The 11,543-nt window shown below is 45.4% G+C and overlaps 1 protein-coding gene across 2 annotated transcripts; it reads right to left on the bottom strand.

Annotated features, from left to right (window-relative positions):
* Positions 1–5,062: 5,062 nt before the first annotated feature.
* GPANK1 (G-patch domain and ankyrin repeats 1) lies at positions 5,063–8,887 on the bottom strand. 2 transcript variants are annotated; one of them, XM_075584192.1, is made up of 3 exons: positions 8,799–8,887; positions 7,411–8,040; positions 5,063–6,409 (listed from the first exon to the last, which is right to left on the bottom strand). In XM_075584192.1, the coding sequence occupies exons 2-3, from the start codon at positions 8,007–8,009 to the stop codon at positions 5,950–5,952; spliced, it is 1,059 nt and encodes a 352-aa protein (XP_075440307.1). In that variant the 5' UTR covers positions 8,010–8,040; positions 8,799–8,887; the 3' UTR covers positions 5,063–5,949. The 2 variants fall into 2 exon arrangements, with proteins under 2 accessions (XP_075440307.1, XP_075440308.1); XM_075584193.1 differs by lacking the exon at positions 8,799–8,887 and adding an exon at positions 8,733–8,781.
* Between the last annotated feature and the right edge of the window lie 2,656 nt (positions 8,888–11,543).

Below are 11,543 nucleotides of genomic sequence, written 5' to 3' on the forward strand. Positions count from 1 at the left end.
CTTCAGTTTCATTGACATTTAGTATAGCCTTATCTCTACCACCTCGGATGAGAGGCTGTTCCACCAATCCCAAAGTGCAGGGAAACAGCCTCAGGCAAGGAGAAACCTGCTTGTGCAGACAACACAACACAGACAAACAATTTCTTCAAAGTACAGGTCTCCTCTAAGACAGAGATACAAAGCAGAGCTCTACTCACAAGTTCATATTGAAGTTCTCCATTTAATGTGACAGCCAAGAACAGTGGAAAAACTAAATTCAGATCCCATATGGGGAGAGGTCCATATGGGACCTGAAATTTAGTTTTTCCACTGTTCCTGGCTGTCACATTAAATGGAGAATTGCATTATGAACTTGTGAGTAGAGCTCTGCTTTGTATCTCTGTCTTAGAGAAGACCTGCACTTTGAAGAAATGGTTTGTTCCACCAATCCGCCACCTTTTCCATGAAGAAGTACTTCCTCACATCTCCCCCGAGCCTCCCGCCCTTCAGCGTCAGCGCACGACCTTGTGTTCTAACACTTCTCTCTCTCTCTGAAAGATGCTTCCTTCCTGCACCTTGTAGAAACCCTTTTATAGATGGGACTGACCCATTACACATGCCACAGCCAGTATAGTCCTAGGAGTGACTGACCCATTGCACATTCCACAGCCAGTATGGTCCTGGGAGGGACTGACCCATTACACATGCCACAGCCATTATAGTCCTAGGAGGGACTGACCCATTACACATATCACAGCCAGTATGTTCCTAGGAGGGACTGACCTATTACACATGCCACAGCCACTATAGTCCTATGAGTGACTGACCCATTACACATACAGTAGGGCCCCGCTTTACAGCGTTCCGCTCATACGGCGTTTCCCAATGTATACCCATATTCATTAGGTTCGGCACTTGTTCCGTTTTTCCGGTGATTTTCGGCATGATGTGCTCAGCAGCAAAGTATCCAACTGTCAATAAACAACAGTTTTAGCACCTGCGCAACTCCTTGTCAGATGCCATTTGTCAGCGAAACAGTCGGTTTGCAGCTCTGCATCTCTGTTTTCAAAGGTACAATACAGTACAGTAGGGCCCCGCTTTACAGCAATTTCAGCTTTACGGCAGCGGCCTGGAATGGAACCCACCGTATGAGCGGGGCCCTACTGTATCACAGTCAGTATAGTCCTAGGAGGGACTGACCCATTACACATGCAACAGCCAGTATGGTCCTAGGAGGGACTGACCCATTACACATACCACCGCCAGTATGGTCCTTGGAGGGACTGACCCATTACACATACTACCGCCAGTATGGTCCTAGGAGTGACTGACCCATTACACATGCAACAGCCAGTATGGTCCTAGGAGGGACTGACCCATTATATATACCACTGCCAGTATGGTCCTAGGAGGGACTGACCCATTATATATACCACTGCCAGTATGGTCCTAGGAGGGACTGACCCATTACACATGCCACAGCCAGTATGGTCCTACGAGTGACTGACCTTTTACACATACCACAGCCAGTATGGTCCCCAGATAGCCCCTTCCATTGAATTGAAGATTTTAATTAATTAAAAAAATAAATCCCATTTCATTTGCACATTTTTAAATTCACATTAAGGTTAAATAAATTTAAAAAAATAATTTGGTTTCCAGAAAAACTCTAAATTGGCACAACTCCAGTCCAGATTTAAATGTACAGTGTACCTTCCGCTCACCAGCTTAAAAAATGGAAATCAAGAGTACAAATAATCAGAGATCTACCTCACTCTAAACGCTGTCCTGGACCATTCTAATTTATTGATCAGGAGACCAAAAGCCAACGTCATTTCACAAGCAGAAAAACATTATTTCAAATACATCAATTTGCCGGATAATTTTAATTAAACGTTAGCCTAAAAACGCCAACCTTTGCCAATTTCGGGCGGTATTTTATTCTTTGATCTACTTACCGACTTGAAGATGGAAAGCAAGGAGTGAAAGTAAGCTGAGACCGAAAGGGATTTGCAAGAGCTCCATTCTTCTGGACGGAGAGGTGAAGTGAGACAGTCGTAAACACACTGGCTAATTTCTACCTCTTACAACCACCTATTTTCCCTTCACTCCTCCCCCTCGTCTGGCTCTTTGCGCGCAGCAGACGTCATTGGAAAATGTGGTCGTCAACTTACTGACCATCAAAGCAATATCACTGCGGTCAACAGAAATAAGTCTGCACACTCCATCTTCAAAGGCAACCACCCTTTATGCAGCGCAGCCATATAATGTCACATATTGCAGAGAAGATGAGCTATGATGAAATCAATGTGTAGACAAGATGATGAAGAGATCTTTATTTTCTATCTCGGGAGACTGGATGGAACCTTCTTCGAGTTGTGATGTCATTTGGAGGTATGCTCACAACACAGCGGTAAAGGAAGATTAATGAACAGTCCTTATTATCTCAGTATGAGGAGACTACGGTCTCAGAACATTTTATAGCTGCTTTGTGGCTTTCGGTTCACCTGGCCAAGGTTTCGTATTTTTTTTTAGCACTATTTTGGTAATGGATGTATTTTTACTTATTGCGTTGTGCGATGATATAGTGCAGCCGTACCGACCTACACCTGTGATGGAAAAGGGTCCAGGGACCACCATAATAAAGGTTAATGAAAAAAAGAAAGCGCACAAAAAGTTCATGGTATAATACAGTTTTAATACAAAATAATAACTAAAAACAACTGGTATTGCACTCACAAGGTTTCCATAGAAATACGGCTGTCACACTTTTAAGGGGAAATGTGGCGCTCGCTCGGAGAGTCCTGCAGTGTCCCATAGTATCCAACTCCTTTTGTCTGTCTGCTGCTGTGTGCTCGGTCGGTACAGTCGCTTCCTTGACATCACCCGCCGTGTGCTCTATCTCCGCTGTTGTAACAGACAGCTGTAGGAATTGGGGCTTCACCTTGGGAAATGGCCAGCCAGCCAGGTACCAGAATAACCCGTTAACTCTATGCGTTTCGTGATAATAAAGAAAAAAAGGTTAAGCCCGGTCTCTGGCCCTGCCTTTACTATTGCGACAACACATCATCAGTAGGGTAAAACTAACCTGTCTCACGACAGGTCAAAACCCAGCTCACGTTCCCTATTAGTGGGTGAACATTCCAATGCATGGTGAATTCTGCTTCACTATGATACGAAGAGCCGACATTGAAGGATCAAAAAGCAACAAGGCTATGAATGCTTGACCGCCACAAGCCATTAATTCCTGGGGCTCATCTGGTCACCAGACCCCAGGGATACCATTTTACTGTGCCCGGTAGTCCCTTGCATACCCTACAAATGTAATGCTTTATTCCTGTTGTGTAAACTGTACTGACGTATAAAAAGGTGTTTGTGCAACATATACAGCAAAACCAAGGTCTCTGGACATGCTGTGCTGAGAAACCCTTTGTGCAGCCAGTATGTCTGGAGAAATGGCGATTGCGGAGACTGGAGGGGGAGGAGAGGTGCAGGGGATAAAGAAGAGAGTGGCAATGGGTTGATATTTGGCCGGTGGGCCATCCGCCCGAAAAGCGGAGCATTTGGCGGGTTCCCCAGCCACAGCGACGCCAGCCCAGCGGGGGATATCCTGCCGGGCCGGGGGAGACCATTGCTGAGCTCCCACTGGTAGGCACTGATCCCATTGGCCCATTCCTATTTCCCTCCAAACCCCTTTAATGCTTTCTGCCCACCTTTAACCCTGATTGACCAATGCAGGCGAGCCCTCAAGTCCTGATTGGTTCTCGTGCAGGATCCGCACTGTGATTGGTCGCCGGCCCGTCTAACATGATTTCCTATGGCAGCGGGAAATCTATGTAAGGAGAACCAGATCAGCGTTCCAGTGCTCATTGTGATCCTGACGTGGTGAACTAAGCAGTGTGCTCCGAGACTGTGCCGGACACCTGAAAATGAGGCTGGGAGCCCATCTGAGCAGGGGATTTGCAAGTGCTTTTGTGCTATAGGACTGTGAGTTGCCGGAGAAGCAGTGAGCAGGACTTTTGAGCATGGATTTTGAAAGTGCTCAACCGTGAAGTGTACCAGAGGTCTAGACGATCGCTAACTGGCAGAGTGTGGAAGCAAACCCTGGGTAAGCCTTTAATATGGTGCCCAGAACCTAGTCAGCTAGGATTCCCCCTGTATTCCATGTTTTATTGCGTATAGCTCTGATATGTGTTTTGCTTGCTGGCTCTGGCTGGAATAAATACTACATATTGAGCTGCTTTGTCCTGTCTGGTGCCTTCATCCCAGTGTTAAGTTCTGATCATCCGTGACAACACCTACTGAGGTCCATCTTGGATATAGTAGTATTGTGTTGTGTGGGGTATTGTCCCAACTTAACTCTTGGCATCTGTCCAACAGAATGACAGTTTATGTCCGGTTCTGTCTGTTGAGGATAAAACGTCTATGTGACGGACAGTAAAGGGGTACCCAGGCTCACTAATAAAGGTTAAGCCCCCTTGGTTACCCCTGATCCGTGTGTTGAGGTCCTAGAATGTCAGCTCTTGGACCTAGATGTCGGAAATGCATTGCTGTGACTGTATGGAAATTATGCAACATTAAAGATTTTTGTGTGTTTTGCCTTTCTCGGGGTGCTCGGACCAGGAGATTTCTAGGCTGTAAGTTTCAGGGTGGGTTTGCCGTAGAAAGTCTTTACAGAATGTGGCTATGTATCGGGGTTCCGCAGCTATGGGATACCCCAAAAGATGTATCCGGGAATCAAGTAAGATTCTCGGATATATTAAAGCACATTGCTCCGGGCAAACTCCTAACCTGAAAATGTTCTTGCGACCAGACAAGGTAAACGGGGCATGAAGGGGTTAATGTATACCTGCACCATACAGGGGTCCCTAGTATAAGGGGGAATGCCCAGGTACCCTGAACCTAATATGGGGTTCTGGGGATGCTCAAGCTATATGATAAAGCTGTGAGTGGTTTTTGTGTGTAAAAAGTTTAAAGTAATTTCCAGAGTGTGGCAAGAATGAGGCTAGTGAGTGTAAGCAGTATATCCCCTTACTCCATCCCAGGCACCAGAACGGGATTTACACATTTTTACCACACAAGATACAGGGATCAGTATATTTTATTAAAGAGTTTCATCCAACATCTGCCAAAGCGCTGCTTCCTGGTTGAACAGGATTGGTTACTCACATACGCGATGACATTATGATGTCCGCCGTGACTTCAGACGTGTTCAATGGAGGACCCCGACAATTGTTTAAATTTGGGGCATCCTGAGGTATTTAAAGCAGGGGCACACCTTACAATTAGTCAGCCAGACCTATGTAAACCCTCATTTTTTATATTAGTAAAATATGATTATTTGAATTGTTTTTTTGTATATGCTTTTGAATGTTTTGTTGCATTCACTGCATTTATGTATATTTAATTTATACTAAAATGGCGAGGACCATATTTTTTGGCCGGGTTTACTTTTCAAATACACATATGAGAATGATATAGCAACATATGCGTGGTGGTGTTATGCCACTGATATTTGGCCCCTTTCATTCTAACACATAGGAAAACCAAGACTTGGGATGATTTAATACAGTTATTGTATTCCTATTTAGGCCTTTCTTGATACACTAAAACACACAAAGTTATCACCTGACATAACATTGATATTAACTCTTTAAGTGTCCCAAGATGAAGTCACTACCTCATGTGATCTGGTACTCCAGGAGCCCCATAATGTAAAGACTACGTCATGCCCACGGAGGGTTGCTTTTACTGGTTAGATCGCGTCCTCAGTTCCCACGGAGCGCGATCTGCCCTGTGAGGAAAAGCAGAGGACACCTCTTTGGGTTCTTGCAAAATGGCTGCTTCAGTCACGTCACTGCTATTGAGAGAGATTGTGTGACCGCACTGTGCTGGAGCGGCATTCAGGTACTGCGACCCCTCCGGCACTCAATTGTTAAAGGCTTTGCAGAAAAGTCAAGATTAGGAAGTCTATAGGTCAATGTTCATGTAAGTCCTGAGGTTCCGTTCCCAGGTCCTCTCTCTCACTTCTTTTCTTCTCTCTTCCTTCCTGCTGACTGTGGCGACTCTTTCCGTTCTCTTGGGCCTTGTTTCTGGCCTAGCCACTGCCTCAGCATCGTTGGCAGCAAAGTGGGTGACTTTAGGCTTCTGGTCTTTCTGGAAACCAAAGCCCTTTTGATCTCTCTTGAGTACAGTCTGGACTGGGAACTTCCTCCCTGCCCCGTCGGGCCCCAGCCCCGTCTCTCGGTCCCATCCTTCCTTCAACATCATCCTGAAGCCGACGTTGTGTTCTGGGATAGTGTAGTATGTCGGGGGGAGCTTCTTCTGCTTGTTAAAGAGGTGTATTGTGGAACGTTCATGAGTTTCCACGCTGTCCTCCTCGTAGTGGGTCCTGCAGACTTCGCAGTGCTTCTTCTCCGAGGGTTTTCCCCTGAAAGAGGAATAACACCACAAGTTACTCTCAGACTGTTTCCTTTCTTATCTGCTTATTTCTATTGTTCACTCTTCTCATTTCCTTCTCTACTTAAGTGTGTTCTCCAGTCTTCCTCTTTTGTCTTCAAAACTCAGTCTGTTCAGTGCTGTCTCCTTTCTACCCTTCTATTCTCTATCATTCTGTCATCTTTAAAAAACGCTCCCTCTCCTTCAAAACCAAACATGCCTCTGCATCTCTCTTCCCAATAACAATCTCCCCAAATTCTTCTTGGGTATTCTTCTGACAAGCCAAATACTGCTTTAAGTTAGTCTTGGGCTGTCTCACTTGTGCCCTGCTTGCCTTTACTCCTCCCACTTCTTGTCTCCTTTTTGGGATCTCTCATCTCTGTAAGTGTTCTCTTAAGTCCACCTCTCCCTATCTTCAAATCGCAATCTGCTTCACTCCACTCCTTTCTGCACTGCTTGTCTCTGCTCCTCTTCTTCAGGTCTCTCCTAATTATCTGCATTCTTCAAAATTCCCTCTCTCTAAATGTCAATATCCTTTTTGCTCTGCGTTGTCTTCTTTCTGCCCCTCTAGTCTCTCTTGTGTCTCTCTTGTGCTTTGGGATGTCTCCTTATCCCACTTTTCTATGACTGCTCTCTCATGCCTGATGTCCCTCTCCCTTTTTGTTCTTTATCTTTGCCTCTCGTCCCATCAAAGAGCTACATCTCTTGTAGACTTCAAGTCTAAAATTGCTCTCCTCCAAGATGTCAACTATGTACCCAGCTGTCTTTTTTGCACTAACACATCTGAAGCCCGTCTCACCCCATGCCTTCTCATTACATCCATATTTTTAAACTTTTTTTTATCAACTGAGTCTCTTTATCTGCTCTGGACTTTCTGCAACATTAGTCTTTACAGCTTTCTCGCACTTGGACCCTCTCTTTCTCAGCAGCTCTCTTCTGTTGATGTTCTCGAGTTCCCTCTCTCCCCATCATTCATTTTTAAACGCTCCTCACCTTGGTGCCCTCTCCACTGGACTATTGCTCAGGGATCCTTGTAAAAGCCGAACAGCATCCCCGTGCCCAGCTTCTTGCGCCAAATCCAACGCATCTCTCCCCTGGGTTTCACACACCCCCACCCAAGATGCTCCCCTCTTCAGCAGGTACCCTACCACCTCCCTTTTCCCTGCGTACGCAGCACACATCATGGCCGTCCAGAAGTAACCATCCCGGAAGTTGATGTCACACCCCTCTTTCTCCACCAATCGACTCACGCCTTTCAGGTCACCATCTTGGGAGCACCTGAGCAGCTGGTGGCCCCTACGCTGGTCAGAGGCTTCCGTCTGAGTTGCAGATGCCCCACGTGGGGCGCCAGCTTCCTGAGGCTCTGCGTTCACTGCTGGTCTGGGAATTTTACGTTTCCGAGAGGGTCTTGATGACGTTGGCTGTTCTCCCCCGGTCGCCAGGAGGTTTTCGTAGAAGCTTCTGGCTTCCACGCCCTTGATGCTTCTCTCGGGTACCCAGGCGGTTCTCCTCGTCTTACAGTGCTCCCCATTTTCCCAGCAGTCCGACTTCTCCCGGGCCCTAGTGAAGGTGATGAGGCGAGGGTGGTTCATCTTTAATTTTTTTAGCGGGGAGGAGAAATGTCTAGAGAATAGAAAAAATGTAAGCACAATGGCCAGTCCCATCAACATATTTCAAACGTTTTCTAGATTATTAATATGTAATTACATAAACAGATTTGTAAACGTATATCTATAAATATAGCCAACTACATACAATATTTGTAAATGTGTGTATTGTTTTTATTGCAGATACATATATGCAATAAATATAACATACAGAAATATATGTATGGCAGTGTGTGTGTGTGTAACGTATATATAACATTTTGTAATCTGTTTTAAGATGCATTAAAATTAATTGAGGTACTAACTTAACAAACACGTATTTATATAGACAATAATGGGGGATGGCATATATATATATATATATATATATATATATATATATATATATATATATATATAGCAATAATGTAAAAAATGATACATCATAAATATCATTACAAAATATAAATGTTTCTTATAAAAATACAATACGTGTACCACACAAACAGGTTTATGAACCTTTATATATAAATATCATTGTGTGTGTGTGTATATATATATATACACACACACACAAAATCTTTATCAACATAGCGTAGACAAGATAAGTGAACGCAAAGCATATTTTCCTAGCTCAATATATACTGTATTTCAATAGAAAAATATATATGAGGTACATATTTAACTAAATAATTAAATATATATATAGAGCGCAATAATTTAAACTACAGCCAGCTTGTGGTTAATGGAGCTTAGGACTGTATCCCAGCCGTGTGAAGGAGCAGAATGAATTACCTCACTTCGCACAATTACATTCGCTGTACAAAATGGCGCCGGAGCACCGCAAAGGGGGCGTGTCCTGGAGACTTTATACGCACAAGGGCGTGGCACGGCGAAGGAGGGAGCCAATCGCACGCTGCTCTCCTCCCCCCCCCCCTCCCCGTGGTGGCGCGCGATGTCCTGGCTGATCGATAGGTCGCACAAGCGTCTGACGTCACGCCAGAGATGGAGAGGAAACTAGCCGCCGTTGACAAAATAAAAACAACGTACTTCGTAGGGCCCGCCCGTCAACGTCACAAGCCCCGCCCGTCACGTAATAAGCCCCGCCCACCAGGCTCAAAAAGGACGTTTCAAATGATCCCGCCCAAACAAAATGGCCGCCGCACTGAGGCGATGTGATTAGAGAATGAATGAATACATGAATAAATAATAATAATATCAATATATACATTGTATTTACTGCTGTGTCTGACTTATTCATACGATTAACAATATTCACACAGAACAAGGGCTGTGCGTGTATATATATATGTGTACATGTATATAAAACTAAGGTTGTGAAAATTGTGCACTCTGAAATATATACTTCTAAAACAATTGTATGTGTAAAACAATCAATATGCATCTAGTGTCACTAGAAAGTGCATAATCATGCAGAATATTAAGCTCTAAACACTATTACCGGTATATACAATAATAATAGTCCAATGCATAAAAAACCTAACGAACCCAATTAATAAAGTACTGAATCCTAAGATATAAAGTGCATGTGTATTACCTCTCTGGGCGTGTATGTGTATACCGGTATTACCTCTCTGGGCGTGTATGTGTATACCGGTATTACCTCTCTGGGCGTGTATGTGTATACCGGTATTACCTCTCTGGGCGTGTATGTGTATACCGGTATTACCTCTCTGGGTGTGTATGTGTATACCGGTATTACCTCTCTGGGTGCGTATGTGTATACCGGTATTACCTCTCTGGGCGTGTACGTGTATACCGGTATTACCTCTCTGGGCGTGTACGTGTATACCGGTATTACCTCTCTGGGTGTGTGTGTATACCGGTATTACCTCTCTGGGCGTGTACGTGTATACCGGTATTACCTCTCTGGGCGTGTATGTGTATACCGGTATTACCTCTCTGGGAGTGTACGTGTATACCGGTATTACCTCTCTGGGAGTGTACGTGTATACCGGTATTACCTCTCTGGGCGTGTATGTGTATACCGGTATTACCTCTCTGGGAGTGTACGTGTATACCGGTATTACCTCTCTGGGCGTGTATGTGTATACCGGTATTACCTCTCTGGGCGTGTACGTGTATACCGGTATTACCTCTCTGGGTGTGTGTGTATACCGGTATTACCTCTCTGGGCGTGTACGTGTATACCGGTATTACCTCTCTGGGCGTGTATGTGTATACCGGTATTACCTCTCTGGGAGTGTACGTGTATACCGGTATTACCTCTCTGGGCGTGTACGTGTATACCGGTATTACCTCTCTGGGTGTGTGTGTATACCGGTATTACCTCTCTGGGCGTGTACGTGTATACCGGTATTACCTCTCTGGGCGTGTACGTGTATACCGGTATTACCTCTCTGGGCGTGTACGTGTATACCGGTATTACCTCTCTGGGAGTGTACGTGTATACCGGTATTACCTCTCTGGGCGTGTATGTGTATACCGGTATTACCTCTCTGGGCGTGTACGTGTATACCGGTATTACCTCTCTGGGTGTGTGTGTATACCGGTATTACCTCTCTGGGCGTGTACGTGTATACCGGTATTACCTCTCTGGGCGTGTATGTGTATACCGGTATTACCTCTCTGGGAGTGTACGTGTATACCGGTATTACCTCTCTCGGCGTGTACGTGTATACCAGTATTACCTCTCTGGGTGTGTGTGTATACCGGTATTACCTCTCTGGGCGTGTACGTGTATACCGGTATTACCTCTCTGGGCGTGTATGTGTATACCGGTATTACCTCTCTGGGAGTGTACGTGTATACCGGTATTACCTCTCTGGGAGTGTACGTGTATACCGGTATTACCTCTCTGGGCGTGTTATCTCTTGAGCCCAGTGATTGTATCTGCATTATGTAGAAATATGCGACAATAAAGAATTGTTATGTTTTTGCCTTTCCAGGAGTGCCAGCGAGCAGGGATTGCAGGGCTATGCGTTTCAAGGGGGTTTTACGGAGAAAGTCTTGTCAGAATGTGCCTAGGTAGCGGGGTTCCAGAGTTGCTGGATACCCCAAAAATATACCCGGGAATCAGGTCGGAATCCCGGATACACTGAGACACATTGCTCCGGCAAAACCTCCCCTTGAAAACGCTTGCACGACTCACCGCTAGGATTCCCTGCTTCAGCACAGACCAGAACGGTAAATGGGGCATAGGCATGTGTGGTATCCCTAGAACGGTAAAGGGGTCCCTAGTATAAGAGGGGATGCCCAGTTAATGCCCAGGTCACCCAAAATCCGGTATAGGGGTTCTGGGGGTTCTGGGGGTACTGCAACCATGCATAAGGTTGCAAGTAGTTTTAAAGTCTAGGTCCGGTAAAGTGCGTGGGGAATAGGGCTAGTGGGAATAAAAGTGCAGGATTCTTATTCTATTCCCCATAGATTATCTATGTTATAGTCTATACTAGCTGATATACCCGGCGTTGCCCGGAGGCCGTGAGGGGGGGCCTGAAAGGCAGGGGGGGGCGTGAAAGGCAGGGGGGGGCGGGAAAGGCAGGGGGGGGTGTGAAAGGC

This window comes from Ascaphus truei, unplaced genomic scaffold (assembly GCF_040206685.1).
Source record: "Ascaphus truei isolate aAscTru1 unplaced genomic scaffold, aAscTru1.hap1 HAP1_SCAFFOLD_475, whole genome shotgun sequence".
Taxonomy (NCBI): Eukaryota; Metazoa; Chordata; class Amphibia; order Anura; family Ascaphidae; genus Ascaphus; species Ascaphus truei.